General features: G+C 44.2%; 1 protein-coding gene across 1 annotated transcript in view; it reads left to right on the top strand.

Moving 5' to 3' along the window:
- Positions 1–20,049, top strand: part of hpse2 (heparanase 2) — a 375,037-nt gene that overhangs the window by 226,116 nt on the left and 128,872 nt on the right. Inside the window, exon 6 of the mRNA XM_073026938.1 lies at positions 12,483–12,530. Coding sequence (XP_072883039.1) covers positions 12,483–12,530 — 48 coding nt within the window. The remainder of the gene's footprint in view (positions 1–12,482; positions 12,531–20,049) is intronic.

Here is a 20,049-nt window from a genome sequence, read left to right on the forward strand (position 1 = left end):
TGACTATCCCTAATCAGATTATGTCTCTCCAAATGCTCATAAATCCTGCCTCTCCAACAACTTGCCCGTCACTGAAGTCAGACTCACTGGTCTATAATTTCCTGGGTTATTTCTACTCTCTTCTTGAACAAGAGAACAACATTTGCAACCCTCCAATCCTCCGGTACTTCTCCCTTCCCTATTGATGATGCAAAGATTACCTCAAGAGGCTCAACAGACTCCTCCCTCACTTCCCACAGTAGCCAGGGGTATATCTCATCCGGTCCCAGTGACCTATCAAACTTAAAAAAGCTTCAGCACATCCTCTTTCTTAATGTCTATATGCTCAAGCATTTCAGTGCGCTGTAAGTCATCCCCACAATTGCCAAGGTCTTTTTTCCCTGGTGAATAATGAAACAAAGTATTCATTAAGTACCTCTGCTACCTCCTCCGACTCCATTCACACACTTCCACTATTGCAACTGATTGGTCCTATTCTCATACAGTTCATCCTCTTGCTCTTCACATACTTGTAGAATGCCTTGGGGTTTTCCTTAATCCTGCTCACTAAGGCCTTCTTATGGCCCCTTCTAAAGAGTTTACCCTCATTGCCGATCATCAGCCACTCGTGTCCATTTTCAATCCACAGAAGGGTGTTTCACTAACAGCAACAGCATGAGTACAGAGATGGGCTCTGTTTCTTGGAAGGCACAATTACAAAATCAAATTCAAGAGGACAGCTAATCATGGAAATGCTGGTGGATTGTCCCGTTTACCCTTGGAAAAGGAAATAACAGAAACATTTACAAAAGAGGATGCACCTCTTGATGTATTTCCCCCAAAGCAAATTGAAAGTCTCTCTATTTTGCAGAGTTGATCCAAAGGGACACCAGAAAAACTCCACATTGTCTCAGGTTTACATGGCCTCACAAAATGGGTGGGATGTGCAGCAGAAATTCCAGTTCCTCAATTTTTACCAGCGCCAGAAGAACTTGCCCTTGGCAGGATTTGCCTGAAGTGCGGATTGAGAGTTGTTATTCCACCCAAGCTGAGAGCTAAAGAGTTGCAGGAGCTACGGGGCAGGCATCTATGCATGGACAAAATTAAAACATTGGTTCAAAGTTTTGAGTTTTGTCTGGTGGTCTGGGATAAATCAGCAGATCGAACAGCTTGCCATGCCCTCTGAGGGATGCCAACAGATCCAGAAGATGCCAGGAGCAGTGCCTCTTCATGCCTGGGAACGACCTGGTTTGATGTTTTAATCCTGGTCGGACAGACTTGGTGAGGGATTACCGAGATGATTAAGGACAGAACCAGGCACTCTCAGATTGTGCCTGATGTCATCTGAGACGGCACTTCTGACAGTTGAGGAGGGAAGAGTCAATTGTTAGAGAAGAAAGGAGGCTACCGCTGTCAGAACCACTTCCTTCAGTCCCAGAGTTGACTCCTACACCCACCACGGAGGAGGCCCCAGAATCTGAGATTATTTCACAGCCACAAATCTCACCTGCCAAGCAGAGTGATCCTCCTGGTCAGGAAAGACATTAGCTCACAAGATTAAAAAATCCTCCACAGCAATGAAATCCTTAGGCCTGAATGGGACAATTTAACATTTACTATGCTGTGGATGTCTATATCGTAGTTGTATTATATAGGATACTGTATATGTAAGATGGCTAGAGAGCAATGTGTTTTTGAGTTGAGATGCATTCTATATGAGTTGGAGCTTACATCTCAGCTGGAAGAGGTGTTGTGTGTTTACTATTTTGTAGTATTTGAGTAATATTGTAAATATTCAATATTTGATAGGTTGCTATGAGATTTTTCCTCATTCTCCTGAACCACAGTGAGTACAGCCCCAAAGCCATCAAATGCTCCTTATATGTTAACTCTTACAATCCTGGAATCATTCTCGTGAGTCTCATCTGGACCCTCTCCAATTCTGGCACTTCTTTTCTCAGATAAGGGGACCAAAACTGCTCACAATACTCCAAGTGTAGTCTGACCAATGTTTTATAAAGCCTCAGCATTACATCCTTGCTTTTATATTCTAGTCCTCTCAAAATGAATGCAAACATTGCATTTGCATTCCTTACCACCTCAACCTGCAAGTTAACCTTTAGGGACTCCTGCACAAGGACTCTCAAGTCCCTCTACACCTCTGATTTTGGAATGTTCTCCACATTTAGAAAATATTCTATGCTTTTATTCCTTCTACCAAAGTGCATGATCATACGCTTCCCTGCACTACAGTATATTCCATCTGCCACTTTTTTGCCCATTCTCCTAATTGTCTATGTCGTTCTGCATCCTCAATGGTATCTGCCGCTCCACCTATATTCCACAAAGTTGGCCAGAAAGCCGTCAGTTCCATCATCCAAAGCACTGACATATAACGTAAAACACAGTGGTCCCAACACAGACCAGTAAAGGTCCCATTTATTCCCACTCTCTGCCTCTTGCTAGTCAGCCAATCTTCTATCCATGCACGTTTCTTTCCCATAGTACCATTGGCTGTTATCTTGATAAGCAGCCTCGTGTGGCTCTTTGTCAAAGGCCTACTGAAAATCCAGGTAAATGACATGCGCTGAATCTCCTTTGTCTATCCTGCCTGTTATTTCCTTGAAGAATTCAAACAGATCTGCCAGGTAAAGCTTCCCCTTAAGGAAACCATGATGACTTTGGCCTATTGTGACTCAAACTTTGAAGTGGCCTCAATTTCTTCAAGGGTCTTCCTGTTGGCATTTAGATGAAGTTAAAAGGTTGGTACAACATTGTGGGCCAAAGGGCCGGTACTGTGCTTTATTGTTACATGTTCTATGTTTTATGTTCAAACATCATCTCCCTGAAAAGTTGCATTGCAGGCAGACATGATGGTGAAGATGGTGTGTGTGTATCATCAACAATCGCACCAACCTGGCCATTCTCTCTTCTCACTGCTACCATCAGGAAGAAGGGGCAGGAGCCTCAGGACCTACACCACCAGGTTCAGGAACAGTTATTATCATTCAATCATCAGGCTCTTGAAACTAAGGGGTTAACTTCATTCAGTTGCACTCGCTCCATCACTGAATTGTTCCCATAAATTCTAGCTGCACTTTCAAGGACTTCATCTCATGTTCTTGATAGTTATTGCTTATTTATTTATTATTATATCTTCTTTTCTCAGCTCAAGCTGATAAAACTAATGTAAGGACATAGCCAAGCACACTCATTGGTCAACTGCTAGGAGCTTTTGGACTCTTCTAGTGGTGTTTAGTAGCATGGCTTTCTAGAGATGCACATAAACATTGCTGTGTAGCCTTATTGTTTAATGATATTGTGTAGTGACTTTGGGGTGATACCAGTTGTAGATATTACTATTGGGACAATGTATACCCTGTTCATGTTCCATAGTCTTTCAATTTCCACTTTTAATTCAGCATATTTCACTTATTGATTTCTTTATGTTATGTGTGTTTGGAATGACTATATCTATTAAGTAAGTTGTTCTTGATTGTTTACCCAGTAATATTATATCGAGATGGTTTCATGGATTATCCTATCTGTGATAATGGATCAGTTGTAATATAAATTGTAGGATTCTGACACTAAAATTTATATTAATTATAAATAACTAGGCTTATATTTATAGTAAGTAAGGAATGGTGACTTCTATGAGTGTGTATTTTAAAGCAAGGTTTTGGTGAATGATGTTTGTCACTTTAATGTGTTTAACTCAGATTGAGTTAAACTGCTGCAGGATTGTGTAATTGTTGGATTGTTTCTGCTTTCTCTTGGCTTTTTCTACATTTATTGTCTTGAATTTGTTGGCATTTTTGATAATTTTTTGTGTTAACCTCCTGGTCCTGTATTGCCACAAGGAACCCCTCTGTTTCTGAGATAATAGTAATATTTATTAATAATATTATTATTTATTTCTATTTGTTATGTAGATTGTTGTCTTTTGCACATTGACTGTTTGTCCTGTTGGGGGCAGTCTGTCATTCATTCTGTTGTGTTTCTCGTATTTACTATGAATGCCCGCAAAAAATGGATCTCAGGGTTGTATATAGTGACATATATGTCCTTTGAGAGTAAATTTACTTTCAATGTTGAAGATGGATTTTGGTGCACTGGCAGTCTGGGCATTGAATATAGAAGTTGGAATGTTATGCTGTCGTTCTACAAGACATTGGTGAAGCTACATTTGGAATATTGCATTCCCATTGGTCACCTTTCTGTAGGAAAGATGCCATTGAGCTGGAAATAATGTGGAGGAGATTTATAGGGGTGTTGCTGGGACTCAAGGGACTGAGTTATGGAGAAAGGTTGAGCATGATGGGACTCTTTCACTGGCATATGGAGGAATGAAATGTGATCTTTTAAAGGTGTATAATTTAAAGTATAGCTTAGGGCAGTTGGAGCTCAGAGTTCAATTCCGGTGCCATCTTCAAGGAGATTGTATGTTCTTCCCATAGGCTACATGGGTTGCTCCCACAGTCCAAAGTCCTACCAGTCAGTAGGTTAATTGGTCATTGTAAGTTGGCCTGTGATTAGTCTAATGTTAACTAGGTGGGTTGCTTGGAGGTGTGGTCCTTTGGGCTGGAAGGGGCTGTCCCATACTGTATCTCTAAATAAAATAAGTATAATAAAAAAAATAAAAATAAATGGATAGGTATATGGACAGGAAAGGAATGGAGGGTTATGGGCTGAGTGCGGTTGGTGGGACTAGGTGAGAGTAAGCGTTTGGCAAGGACTAGAAGGGCCGAGATGGCCTGTTTCCGTGCTGTAATTGTTATATGGTTATATGAAGATCATAGGGTGAGTGGACACAGCCCCTTTCTCCAGTGTTGGGTTATCAAGAACTAGAGGGCATAGGTCTAAAATGAGAGGGAACGGAGCTAATAGGAATCTGAGGGACACCTCTTTCATCTAAATCATGTGTAGATGGACCAAACTGCCAGATGAAGTGGTCGAGGCAGGTGCATTAACAACACTTGAAAGGTACCCGGACAGGTATGTGGATAGATGTGGATAGGAAAGCTTTGGAGGGTCATGAGCGAAGTTCTGGCAAATAGGACCAGCTTAGATGGGAATCTCGGCTGGCATAGACAAGTTGGGCCAAAAGGCCTGTTTCTGTGCTGTATGACTCCGTGACCCAAGCTCTGCATTTCACATAGTAGCACTGGAGTTTTACCAGCCTCACCCCTTCTCTCATCAGCACCACATCTGCAGGCAGGCAACAGGATGAAGCCGTTGACTCTAACACTCCACAAAGTTGTCTGTGCTCCAGCTCTTGTGCGTTGTTAACCAGCTGCACATTAACAATTCTGACTGCTCACTCCTTAACGTGCATCTTAAATGAATTGAGATGATGGGGTGCATTTTATGCTTTCTATAATGGCGAGATTGGGCGTAGGAGAGTTTGGGGTTGTCTGTCTGGAATGGGAACTGTTCCGTTCACTGATAAAGCATAATCTCAATAGATATGAGGAATCTCATTAAATCAAAATGTATTTAATTTAAAGGGGCCTTGCAGCATAATCATACCTTTTGGCTTCCAGTACCTATTCCTTCATAATGACTGACCCCAAATTTAATTCTAACTCTTGCTTGTAAAAAGGGCTAGTTAATAGTGAGCCATCCTCTTTAAGAGGTTTGCTTTTCCTGTGTTAAAGTACCTAGGCATTCACAGTGAACTGCAATTTAATTACATAAAATATTTTCAAACCCATCCCAGGTGCCCATTGCTTTGACCATGTTTGTTTATGGTCTAGACTGCCCGCTTGTTCTGTTAATTCCCCCGTACATGTTCTCCAATGCCCCTGTAAATGCCTTCCTATGAGAAAAATACAAGCAGCAGTGAACGAGCTCTGCATACTGGAATGCACTTGAAGAATTAAACTAACATAACACGCTCTATTATAGTACCAGCAGGGCAGAGCCGCTTGGAGTTTTTCTTGAGTGGCTGCCAGATTTTTTATTTGTCCACCCGCGGGATGTTGATGTCGCCGGAAATGCCAGCATTTATTGCCCATCCTCAGCTGCTACTGGAACGACGATGCGGTTGAGACTCTTCCTCAGGGGTGGGTCTGGCGTCACCTGTGTCAGAGGGGCCAGCTTCCCTTCCTGAAGGCCTGTGGTGATCCAGATGTGCTACCACAGCAATCCGGCGAGGTCATGGGTCTATGAGTCTGAAGTCCACTGGGAAAACCAGAGTCCCGTTGTCCATGAGTCTGCCAGAGGCCCAGAGGCCTGGCCTGGGGTTGGAGGATTGTATGTGTGGATGTGTAAACGTGGGGTGTCAGGGTGGGAAGAAAAGGGCTTTCTTCGCCATTGTTCTTCTGTTGCTTGTTCTGTTTAGCTGTGCTGTGTGTGTCGCTCTCTCGAACATGATGGGCGTGCTGACACTGGAATGTGTGGCGGCCGCTCGCAGGCTACCCCCAGCACGTCTTCAGATCATGATTGGTTGTTTATGTAAATGACGCATTTCACTGTTTATTTCGATGAGCATGTGATAAATAAGTTAATCTAAATCCTAATCATGGTTACCAAAGTCAGAGTTGAGCTTATTGCCGTGTGCACAAACACATGTCTATACAGGTGCAATGAAAAGCTTGCTTGCAGCAGAATCGCAGGCACACAACATCGGGTAAGCAGCGGGAAAGCATACGTTAAATATTAACACATATGTTATCTGTAAGAATGCATTTAGAACAACTGAAAAATAAAGTCCTCGGATTCCCAACACTTTTTATGTCGTGGACCCCTACCATTAACCGAGGGGCCCGTGGACCCCCCAGTTGCTGGAAAATGTCATAGTGTTGCTACGCTGAGCTGGAGATTGAGGATGTGCAGGCTGCTTCAGGAAGCGAATGGTTAAAGAAGTATCTGCTCCTGAACCTGGTGGTGTGAGACTTCAGGCTTCTGTAGCTTCTCAAGCAACACACACAATGCTGGAGGAACTCAGCAGGCCAGGCAGCATCCATGGGAATGAATAAATAGTTGGTGTTTCAGGCTGAGACCCTTCATCAGGACTCAGAGAGAAGGGGGAAGAGGCCGGCATAAAAAGGCGGGCTGGGGAATATGGATAGTTATAAGGTGATAGGTGAAGCCAGCTGGGTTGGAAAGGTAGAGGGCCAGAAAAGGAGAGGAGACTGGATCATAGGAGAAAGAGAAGGAGAAAGGGACCCGGTGGGGAGTGATAGCAGGTGAGAAGAGATAAGAAGCTAGAGTGGAGATTAGAAGAAGAACGGAGGAGTGGAGATTAGAAGAAGAACGGAGGGAGAGGGAAAGTATGTTTCACCGGAAGGAGGTCGATAAACATGCCATCAGGTTGGAGGTTACTCAAACCGAATATAAGGTGTTGCTCCTCCACCCTGAGGGTGGCTTCATCTTGACACAATAGGATGCCATAGACTGACATGCTGGAGGGAGAATGGGAAGATCCGCTTTCGGCAGATGGAATGGAGGTGCTCGACGAAGTGGCCCCCCAGTTTATGACAAGTCTCAGCAATGCATCAGGACCACCAGACACAACAGACGACCCCAGCAGATTTGCCGGTGAAGTGTTGCCTCACCTGGAAGGACCGCCCAGGGCCCTGAGTGGAGGTGAGGAAAGAGGTCAATGGGGAGGTGTAGCACTTGGACCTCTTGCACGGAGAAGCTGCCTGGTGGTAGCTGTGAGAAGGTGGCGTGGCCTGGATGGTGGGGATCTTTGATGATGAATTTTGTCTACTCGAGACAATGCCTCCTATAGATACTACTGATGGCAGCTTCTTATGCGACTGTATGTGCGAATTGTTGTACGAGACCGTGATGTAGCCTGTAAGAACACGATTGCTAGCACTGTTACAAAGATCACCTTTAACTCCAGAATTATTTAATCACTTGAATTTTAATTGCCCAACAGCAGTGGTGGGATTTGAACTCGCGTCTTTGGATCAATGATCTGGGATTTTGGCTGCCGGCCCGCAGAGTAACCAGTACACCACCATAATCTATGCAAGGACTGGTGATAAATGATGGCTTTTCACGTGGTGTTCACATCCCCTTGAGGGATAAACTTAAAACAACAGTGCATTAGTCAGGGCAGAACAGTAGTATAGTTCGCAGAGTCCCACAGCTGTAGCAGCCCAGGTTAGATCTGACTTCAGGGGCTGTCTGTGTGTGGAGTTTCCTTCTCCAACCCAAAGACGGGTTGATTACTCAGCCACTGTTATGGCCTTGAACTTTATTTGTCCACATTCTCTGTAACTATAACACTAGATTTTACATCTTGTTACTTTTCCCCCTTGTAAATGTAAGATTAGATTAGCTTTATTTGTCATATGTACATCGAAACATACAGTGAAATGCAACGTATTGTTATGCGTCCGTGATCAACACAGCCCGAGAGTGTGCTGGGGGGGCAGCCCCAAGTGTCACAAAGCTTCTGGCACCAGCATAGCATGCCCACGAATTACTAAACTGAACCCTAACCATGAGTAGTGTAGTGGTTAGCACAACACTTTGCAGTACTAGTGACTGGGTTCGGTACCCGCCACTGCCTGTAAGGAGCTTGCACGTTCTTCCCGTGACTGTGTGTTTCCTCCAGGTGCTCCGGTTTTCTCCCACAGTTGAAAGTCATACCGGTTGGTAGGTTGATTGGTCATTGTAAATTGGCCTGTGATTAGGCTAGCGTTAAATCAGGGGATTACTGGGCAGCTGTGCTGGAGAAGCTGGAAGGGTCGTTGCACGCTGTATCTCAGTCAATAAATAAATCTTTGGGGGTTTACAGGCACCAGAGCACTCAGCAGAAACTCATACAGTCACAGGGAGAACATACGAGCTCCTTACAGACCGCAAGAAGAATTTGGAATGTCATCGAAAACTTTGACGAACTTCTATAGATGCATGATAGAGAGTATCCTGACAGGTTGCACAACTTGCCTTCTTTTGCATTTTGGTTCTTTGTTATTTGGTCCATTGGAATCAGTTGGTTGATTTGTGAAGTATCGTGTGTTTCCTGGAGTGCAACATCAAGTACATGCATTAAACAAATACACGCACAGGTGTCTTCGCTCTGTGGAAACTGAACGAAGACCATCATCCTCGACCTCGAGGGTTAGCGATGACAACGACTTTGTTATAGAATCGATCGCTGGCTCTATAAACCAATTGTACACATGACACCATCATGCCACCAAAGTGTAATACCTCAATGTATTTACGTGATGAATCATTGGCATGGATGGCATGCAAAACCAAGTTATTCACCGTGCCACTGTATGTGTGACAATAGTATACAGATTTACCAATTTAGAATGTGGAGAAAGCATAGAATGGTATCAATGCTGGGTCACTGTCAATGGGGGTTCCTGATGGGCTGAAGGACTCTTTTCCTGCTGAATTTCTCCACAACTCCATGTATCAATTGATTTTTCAGTGCCTTTCGGAACAGCTCTAGTTAACCTGTCTGACTCTGGAATCCACGCTGACAGATCCAGCTGTTACAGGGAGAATCCAAATCGTTCATCATTTCAGTGGGCTGTAATTAGCAGAGTGGATTCTGTAGCATGTTGCTCTTGTCTGTTAACTTGACAATGGTTATAGATCATGCTGGTGACACAGATGATGCTGTCTGTAGAGGCCAAGGGAGTATCAAAGCCTTGCTACCAGCTCTGTGCTCTGAAGTTAGTAGCCTCCCAAGCATACCTTCTTACTGGTGTCTGTGTGATGAACACAGAAGCAGCACATGGCCAATGGACTGACGCTGCTTCACCCTGAAGCCTTCGGGGCTGAGGTGACACGTATATTGCAGTCTTTTTAGCAATTCACATTCTTGGCATTCTCTTCTGACACAAAACCGAAGAGCTGATTACTGACTACAGCAGGAAGAAGCTGGAGGTCCAAGAGTGAGTCCTCATTAGGGGATCGGAGGTGGAGAGGGTCAGTAACTTTAAATTCCTTGATGGTATTATATCAGAGGAGCTGTCCTGGGGCATGCACGAAAGTGCCAATACAAAGAAGGCATGGCAGTGCCTCTACTTTCTTAGAAGTTTGCACAGATTAGGTATGTCATCGAAAACTTTGACAAACTTCTATAGATGCTCAGTAAAAACCTTCCTGACAAGTTGCACAATTTACATATTGGTTCTTTGTTCTTTTCATAGATTCTATTGTATTTCTTTCTTTTACCATGAATGTCTAGAACAAAACAAACCTCGAGGTAGTATATGTGCACTTTAGTAAGAAGTTTACTTTTAAGTTTGAATCTTTTTGAGGGTTTTGTATCAGTTAATCATTTGCGTTTATGACCATCATGTCCTTGAGAAGTTCTGAATGGATATAGCACCTCAGTTGAAGGCTCTTCCACAGCAAGTTCTAGGATTTTGACCCAGCATCAATGAGGGAATGGCAATGTAATTCCACGCCAGGGCGGTGTGCGATTTGGAGGGGATCTTGAACAAGGTGGTGTTTCACTGTCCCTGCTGCCCTTGCCCTTCTGTGGGACAGAGGAAGTATTGTCCACCGCTGCTGCTGTGTGTCCGAGAATCACTATCAGGTTTTAATATAAAATACAGAACAGAATTAGGCCATTTGGCTTATCAGTCTGTTCCATCTATATCACTGACATATATCATGAAATTTGTTGTTTTGTGACAGCTGTGCAGTGTATTGATGATATATTCTGTAAATTGTAATAAGAAATATATATAAAAATTTAAATAAAATTAAAAATAATTAAAATTATAATAATAGGCATAAATCAAATGGATAGCCAAAGGCTTTTTCCCAGGGCAGAAATGGTTAATACCAGGGGCATAATTTTAAGGTGATTGGAAGAAAGTATTCGGGGATGTCAAAGGTACATTCTTGATGCAGAGAGTGGTAAGTGTATAGAATGCTCTGGCAGGGTGGAAGTAGAGTCAGATACATTGGCGACATTTAAGAAACTCTTAGGTAGACACATGGATGATAGAAAAATGGAGGGGATTGATCTTAGAGTAAGTTAAAAGGTCGATACAACATTGCGGGCCAAAGGGCCTATAGTGTGCTGTAATGTTCTGTGTTCTAAGCAGTGCAAAAAGAGAGCAAAAATAGGGAGGTAGAGTTCATGGGTTGATTGTCTGTTCAGAAATCAAAGCTGGAGGGCACGACTGTTCACGGTGGTTAAGGGGATGTCCATCAATCTGGTTGCTTTGTTTTGGGCAGCTCACCAAGTCTGCACCAACCATCAGACATCAACTTATACTTGTCTATCTCATTCCCAGCAAATACCCCCAGATCCTACCACTCATCTACACAATAGGGATAGTGGCTAGATTCCTTGCCGAAGCCTCAGTGAGTCAAAGCCTCGACCCCCCTCTCTAACACTGACCCACTCACACAATGGCCTCTCCCACAATGACCATTTTACTTAAATCCAGCTTCTTTTCATTGAATCTTGGCAAATTCCAAATTATGCGGAATCCAAAACCTCCGCGGAAACTCTGGTGAGCAAAATATTCCGACTGCCCCCACCTACCTCTTTTCAACTCTCTCTCTCTCTCTCTCTCCCCCAACTGCCCCCTCACTTCTTTTAAACTCTCTCCCCCTGTACGCAATCCAATGATTTTTAAAAAAATCTTATTTATATTTTCTGTACAATTTTTTTGAGCTCTTTGAACATTAGCACATTGGAGAAGTGGGTAGCACCACTGCCTTATACCTCCAACCACCCGGGTTTGATCCTGACTTCCTGTACGGTCTCTGTGGAGTTTTCATGCTCTCTCTGGGATCTCATGTGGTTCCTCCAGATGCTCCGGTTTCCTCCCACATCCCGATGGCACACAAGTCAGTTAATCGGCTGCTGTGTTGCCCCTGGTGTGGCTGGCTGGCAGGGAAATCAGCCGGTGTTAATTGGCAAAAGTGAGAAAAGTGACTAAGAGGGAATCGCATAGATTCTGATGGGCTGAATGGTCTCCTATAATAAGAACATATAGGGGAAATATGAGAAATCAATGCTATAGAGAGATCCAGCATGGAAAGATCTGAAAACTCCACATAGACGGCGCTGGAGGTCCAGAGCCTGGATCTCTGACACTGTGAGACAGTTGCTCCATTTTGCTATCTAAAAGTTATGTGTTCCACAAGCTGCTGATATCTCATAGTGTGGCACTTGTTTGGTTGGATGAAGTTTGTTGTACGAAGCCTTTTGCCCCCCCAACCCCATTAACATGCTACATAAATTGTTGTTTTTGCTTTATCTAATCACTCCAGTGAAGGTGATAAGGGAGATTGATATTTGCAAAATTCACAACTATTAAACTCCAGTTGACCCAAGCCTGTGTGTGTACAATTGTGGGCAGTGGTTTTAGACCGGGACCAACTCTACCTTGATCAGGTAATGTGGTGCATCATGGTAGAAAAGATCTTTTGGAGATGTTCTCCGTGCTGTGACTGAGGTGACTGGGCATGTTTTAGTCATAAGATGTGTGTAGGGTTTCCAGGCCGTTGTTTATTAACCAAAGCTTCTCCTTTTCAAATCTATTTTACAGGTTCATGAAAACAGCAGGAACAGTGATCAATGCGGTGACATGGCAACAGTAGGTATTTAACCTTCGTTAACCCTTTCACTGCTCCCACTCAGCGCACTGTGATCAACGCCATCCCATAACATTACTTTTAATAACTTGACATACATTTTCTGTAATAATAACACAGACGCTCCACTGTGTAACAGCTGCTTGGAGTTACAGAATTCATAAATCTCTGCCCAGGAAGTGAGGTAGAGAATAAAATTGTGTGTGTGCATGCGTGCGTGTGTGTGTGTGTGTGTGTGTGTGTGTGTGTGTGTGTGTGTGTGTGTGTGTGTGTGTGTGTGTGTGTGTGTGTGTGTGTGTGTGTGTGTGTGTGTGTGTGGGTGCGTGCATGTGTGTGTGTGTGTAACAGTAGATTCTAGTTTATTTGGATGTATTGGGACCAGTACATATTGACATTTTGGCTCAACAAAGCAGCTGCCCACTTAGCCACAGTTTCATGAAAATTGACTGTGGCCATGGGCTGCTGGAAAATAATACTGAAGAGGTAGTAGTGGGGGACAAAGAAATGGTGGATGAATTTCATAACTATTTTGCATCAGGCTTCACTCTGGAAGACACCAGCTGAATGCTGGAAATGCAAGAGTGACAGGGGGCAGAAGTGAGTGCAGGTGATATTATAGGGTTATGTAATTGTGAGACATGTACATAGTTCACAACCACCAACACTGAGTTGGGGTTTCATTTTAAGAGGCTGGTCTGATGTGATGACTTTGTTCCATAAGGATTTTCTAGTGTGCTTTTGTGTGTGGGTTTTGGAGTTTAATAAAATGTGTTATGGGTTTCATTAAGCATAAAACACCTCACTTTGTTTTATTTGTGAAAACCTATGTTGGTGATGCTGATGCTCTAGGACGATTACAGAGTCATGGAACATGTCGGCCAACACTTTGAAACTGCTGGAGTTTTGGGAGCAAAATACTGTCATTTGGTTTGAATAAGCTGAGGCCCAGTTTGTTCTGCGAGAAATCACCACTGACAGCACCAGATTCTATTGTGTGGTAGTGTTGCTCAACAGTTTCATGGCTGTGGGAGTGGTGAGTCAACTTGAACATCCATCTGAACACAATAAATACTAATCACTGAAAACTCACATTTTACAAAGTTTTGGACTATCCGAGTCTGAGTGTGTCAAACAGTTGCTCTCCTTACCTGGTCTCGCCGATACTAGGCCTTCAGAGCTAACAGACCCACAGGATATTGCCCCTGGGAAATCACCATCCCTGTTTTATTTTTAAAGAACTCTTCATGCAGCAAATGCCTGATCAAGTTCACATAGCCCTCACTAATGAGCCCGTGATGAATTTATAGGGAGCTTGCAAAAATGGTTGATAGTCTACACTCAGCTGAGCAGCGGTACATCTTTCCTCCTCCTTTCTCTACCTCAGTAAGCCCGGTCAGCAAGAACACCAACATAAGGATGCCCGCAACTGCATAGCAGATGATGCTGGGCTGGTGGTTTTACCATGCTTCCTTTGGTAGGAACACTAGGAAGTGCCAACCGCCTTGTAGCTTCAACAGTGCCAGCGCATTGGGACATCAGAGATCTGTGAACACTGTGGGTTCCGGCTGCCAGAGTTGTCTACTGCTCGTTATGGACACCTTTCAGGGCGACCCGGGTGCTGCCAGCATTACATATTGATAAGAAGGCAAAGAGTGCCAAAAGCTGACTGGCGGATGCAGCAAGATACAGATTACAGGACATGGTGGATGACTCTACAGATGGGACTTCATTGTGTCTCACGTGGCCAGATCTCTGCTCGGTGCAGATTTCCTGCGTGCCCAAGGACTGTTAGTCGATCTTAAGAACTGCTGGCTTGTGGATGTCAGGGACTTTGGGTCGTTACCCCGCTCTCCTCATAAGTTCCCCGCAACGACTCTGTAGAGCGCATGCCCCACCATATGTGTGTTTACTCGACTGCTGGGCGAATTCCCAGACCTCACCAAGCCCACATTCTCCATTACAGTCACAAAACACAGAGCCCAGTGCCACATCCCCACAACTGGCCGAGCAGTCCATGCCCATGCGTGCAGACTAGACCCAGAACAGCTGGCAACCGCGAAGGCCGAGACTGCCAACGTGGCAAAACTCGGCATTGTATGCCGGTTGAATTGCCCCTGGGCTTCACCCCTCCATGTGGTCTGCAAGTCTGATGGTGATTGCTACCCAAGTGGTGGCTACTAATGGTTCCCAATCATTACCCCGTCCCTCACATCCAAGACCTTTTGGCACGTTTGGCCAGGAATTAATTTTTTCAAAGTCGATCTAGTTAGGGGCTACCATTAGGTGATCACGTGCTCAGAGGACATTCCCATAGTAGCTGTAATAACCCCATTTGGCCTCTTTGAGTTTCTGCACATGCCCTTTGAGCTACAGACTTTCCAACAGCTGACGGACCTCATATTAAAAGTTCTTTTTGTTAACCTGGATGACATACTTGTTGCCAGTGCGTACAAATCTGAACGCATATCTCATCTCTGTACAGGAGATGGGATGTAATGTTAAAATTGTACAAGGCATTGGTAAGGCTGAATTTGGAGTATTGTGTACAGTTTTGGTCACCGAATTATAGGAAAGATATCAACAAAATAGAGAGAGTACAGAGAAGATTTACTAGAATGTTACCTGAGTTTCAGCACCTAAGTTACAGGGAAAGGTTGAACAAGTTAGGTCTTTATTCTTTGGAGCGTAGAAGGTTGAGGGGGGACTTGATAGAGGTATTTAAAATAATGAGAGGGGTAGATCGAGTTGACGTGGATAGGCTTTTTCCATTGAGAGTAGGGGAGATTCAAACAAGAGGACATGATTTGAGAGTTAGGGGGCAAAAGTTTAAGGGTAACACGAGGGGGAATTTCTTTACTCAGAGAGTGATAGATGTGTGGAATGAGCTTCCAGTAGAAGTGGTAGAGGCAGGTTCGGTATTGTCATTTAAAGTAAAATTGGACAGGTATATGGATAGGAAAGGAATGGAGGGTTATGGGCTGAGTGCGGGCCAGTGGGACTAGGTGAGTGTAAGCATCGGCATGGACTAGAAGGGCCGAGATGGCCTGTTTCCATGCTGTAATTGTTATATGGTTATATATGGTTATATGATTATATACACTTTTCAAGCGCTTAAGCCAACACAGGTTGATTATTAACCCTGGTAAATGCCACTTTACTGTAGATTGTCAACCGTTGACTTTCTTGGCCATTGTATCTCCATAAAAGTTTTGAAATCCCTCCCATCAAAACTAGCCACTGTGATAGATTTCTCACCACTCTGCACTACAAAAAAACTACAGGAGTTTTTAGGGATGGTAAATTTCTATCACTGCTTCATTCCGTGAGCTGTTGTATAGTGTGCTTAAAGGCAGTACCCCTAGTTAAGTGCTTGACTAGTCAGCGGACATGACCAAGGCAACTGAAGGTACCAAACGAGCTCTTTCTAATGCGACTCTACTGGCGCATCCACTCCCCAATGCAGCCATAGCTGTTACTTCAGACCGTGCTGAGGGTGCTGTGCATGGACAGCTGATCAGAGGTGTGTGGCAGCCACTCCCTTTCTTCAGCTGGCAGCTCCATCCCCGAAAGGAAGTACAATACGTTTGACCATGATCTCGATCTCTATATCTGCTTGTCTGCCATTTTCGTTTTCTTCCAGAGGGTCACCATTTCACAGTGTTCATTGACCACAAATCCCTCGAGCACAAGATAGCCAAAATATCAGATCCTTGGTCTGCGTGGTAGCAACACCACCCAGTCTACATATCAGAGTTTCCAATGGATATACAACATATCAAGGGGGGAAATAATGCCTTTGAGGCCACACAATTAGGGGTTGACAATGCCAGCATGACAGCTGAACAAGCTACTGACCCCGAGGTCCAGGCTTACTCGAACAGCAATCATGGGCCTGTGTTTGGCTGCCATTATGTTTGGGGTAGCTGGGGTTTCTCTCCTGTGCGATATCTCAGACAGTTTTTGACTCCATACTCTTGCATCCGGGCTGGAAGGCCTCACAGAAATGGGCCGCACTAAAGTTTGCTTGGCATGGCTTCGGAAAGGATGTGCGTGATTGGACTGCAGCCTGTGTGGAGTGCCGTAGGGCAAAAATTAACTGTCATGTTCAGGTGCCTTTGGCATCTTCTGAGGTCCCTGAGCGGCAGTTTGCCATGTCAATGTGGACCTTGTGGGTCTTCTTCCCCCCTCTCGTGGTTTCATGTACCTCTCTATCATGCTGGACCATATCACCAGGTGGCCAGAGGTCGTCAGTCTAGCATCAAAGATGGCTGCTGACGTGGCCCGGGCGATCATCGGTTTGGAATCCCATCTGATATTTCCTCTGATCGCGGTCCCCAATTCATTTCAGTCCTCTGGACTGCAGTGGCCCAGAACCCCACCACATCATATCCAATGGCCTACTTGAGTGGTTTCACCACTCCTTAAAGGCTGCTCTGAGGACTTCTCTGACAGATGAGTGTTGGCATAATTGCCTTCGATAGGTCCTGCTGGGTCCAAAAGGGGACCTGCAGTTGTCTGCAGCTGAGTTGCTATATGGACAGCCATTACGAGTGCCAGATAAATTTATTCTTGACGCCACAACCGCCTGGTCCGCCTCTCAACAGCGTTCCACCCTCCTCAGTAAATCCAGTTCCTTTTCACCTATCCCTACCTCCCATCATGGCGTACAGCACTCTTGGGTTACTGTTCACCTACACCACTCCTCGTTTGTTTTCATCTGCCATGATGCATACCAACATCCCCTTAGGGGATGACCCATTCCACATTTTGGAATGGGAAGAAAAGATTTTCACCATAGGTAGGAGTGGTAAACCTGAACGTATTTTGGTAGATTGCCTGAAACCGACCCACCAAGATTTGTAGTGTTCCCCTGCCATGCTCCTGGTGTCACAACATGACTATAATCGTGTCAACGCACCTTTGGACAAGCCAGAGGCACCTGCTGTTGCTCCACCCGTGGAACACAGGACCCAAGCCCGACGGTCATCCGAGCCCCAGGTGGGCTCGCAATGCCAGTTTTAGTGAATTCTGGGGGCGGGGAGTGGGGGTGTGCAGGGGAATGTAAATGGGAGAAATGTATCGAATTCACAACCACCAACACTGAGTTGGGCTTTCGCTTTAAGAGGCCAGTCTGACATGATGGCGTTGCTACGTAAGGATTCTTAGCAGGCTTTTGTCTTAAGGTTAGGAGTTCAATAAAATGGGTCACGAGCTTCATCAAACATAAAATGCCTCAATTCATTTTATTTGGAAAAACCTACACTATTTTTTATTTAATTTTTTAATGAGTTTCTACAATGCGACAGAACAAAAAAAAGTAAAAAAAGGTTTATACAATGCAAAACAAATGTGTCAAATGTACAGTTCATAACAATTAAGAAAAGCACCCTTAGTAGAATCGTATAAAGTTAGTTACCACCCCACCCTCCTACTACCCAACTCTGAGCCAGCCTTACAATGTATAAAAAAGTTAGTCACAACTTTTATCACCACAGAGATGTATTCATAAAAAGAAGGTATATTGCCTGCTACCTGAACTATAATATGTTTACACAACAAAAAAAAACATAAATCTTAACCAAAAGAAGCTGGAAGTAAGGGATTTAAATGCAAAAGAAAAAAGGGAGGGATGCTCCCTTAATCTAAATGGGAATTATGAAGATATTCAAGGAAAGGTCCCCACACCTTTTGGAACTTTATGTCCGAATTAAGAAGTGAATAATGAATCTTTTCAAGGTCTAAGCAGGACATAATGTCTCTGAGACACTGAGCATGAGTGGGTGGGGCAGCATCTCGCCACCTAAGTAGGACTGCACATTTGGCCAAAAGAGAGGCGAAAGACAATGTATGATGTTTAGTCGGAGTCAGATGCGTGTCAACTTCTCCCAAGGTGCTGAAAAGAGCAATCAGAGGGTTAGGTTCCAAATAGCAATTAAGTATATGAGATAGAGTTAAAAAAAATCTCTCCAGAATTTCTCCAAGCTAGGACAAGCCCAATACATATGAATAAGAGAGGCCTCACCCCCCCTTTACACTTATTGTAACAGGGACTAATATCAGGATAGAACCGCGATACTTTAGTTTTAGACATATAAGCCCTGTGTACAACCTTGAACTGTAAAAGGCAGTGGCGAGCACATAGAGAAGTTGAACTAACTGACTTGAGAATTGAATCCCAAGCCTACATAATCATCTTTTTCAGCCTTCTATGCAGGATTTAACATTTCTAGACTGGCACAGAAAGGGCATTAGGGGCTTTGAAGATCTTTTCATTGGCAAGCGCTTTGCAACTTTTGAACAACTGTCTGTAAAGTTTGGCCTCCCTAACACTCATTTCTCTAGATATCCCCAAATCAGACATTTTATCAACCCTTTAATACCGAACTTTCCTGAGGTACCCGATAAAAATGTTGTGGGCTTGTTTCTTCGTATGAACCCATTGGGTAAAGGTTTAACATCTACTATTCGAGGTACGTTAGTGATGTTGAGGCAAGCTCCCTTTGACAAAATTAAAACTGCCTGGGAGTATGATTTAAAAACTTGCACTATTCCAAAGATAACTCTGGATCAGATGGTGTATACCCCAGGGTTCTGAGAGAGGTAACTGATGAAGTTGTGGAGGCATTAGTAATGATCTTTCAAGAATCACTAGATCCTGGAATGGTTCTGGAGGACTGGAATATTGGAAATGTCACTCCATTCTTTCTGAAAGGAGGTGGGCAGAAGAAAGTAATTTATCAGAGTGGAATAGAAAATGAGTTGATCCCCCATTTAATCTTATACACTGACTCTTAGATGTGATCAAGCAGGTGAGTGATGTTCCCTGACCCATCAGGAATCTAAGTGCAGCATTCTTGACCAATAACAGCATTTGCCACCTTTCCTTGTGAGCAGGTAACCTAAGGCCATCAAAATCAGTTCCCGGGAAACTCTGGCTGTACCATGCTGGGAACGGCTGTCATTCAAAGCCTTCCTTCCTCTGCAATAGCCCTCTCACTATGCCGACCAGCATGGGCAAGGTGCTAATCCAGGGACTGGGGTGGTACATGCATGGCACCACATATCAGCTGCACCAGCCTGTGCGGAGTCATGGGTAGGCCTAGGAACTGCTTTTCCAATAAGTCCCACTCGCCAGCTCCACTGACTTGTACCTGTGCTCATCATACCACCTACACCAGCGTTCCCTGTCAGGTGGGGAAATCACTTTAAGAGTCAGGACTTCCCAGTTAAACAAATGATACACAAAGAAACATGGGCCCTCAACAAACTCACTCCACCCAGGCTATAAGGCTCAAGTCCCTCATAGCTGTTACCATACCCTGAGTCAAGGTTGGCTGGAATAGACGACTCCCTCCAAAACAGAAAGCCAAAATGTGAGCAATCAGATAATTTCCTCAACAGTCTTTTCCCCTGTCTTCAAAAAGGATTGACAATAGTGGCATCCCTTCTGCGATGTAGTAAGGAGTCCTCATACACATTCAGCAATCTGACCCATCGGTCAGGTGTGCAAATTCAAACGCC

This window comes from Hemitrygon akajei, chromosome 23, assembly GCF_048418815.1.
Source record: "Hemitrygon akajei chromosome 23, sHemAka1.3, whole genome shotgun sequence".
Taxonomy (NCBI): Eukaryota; Metazoa; Chordata; class Chondrichthyes; order Myliobatiformes; family Dasyatidae; genus Hemitrygon; species Hemitrygon akajei.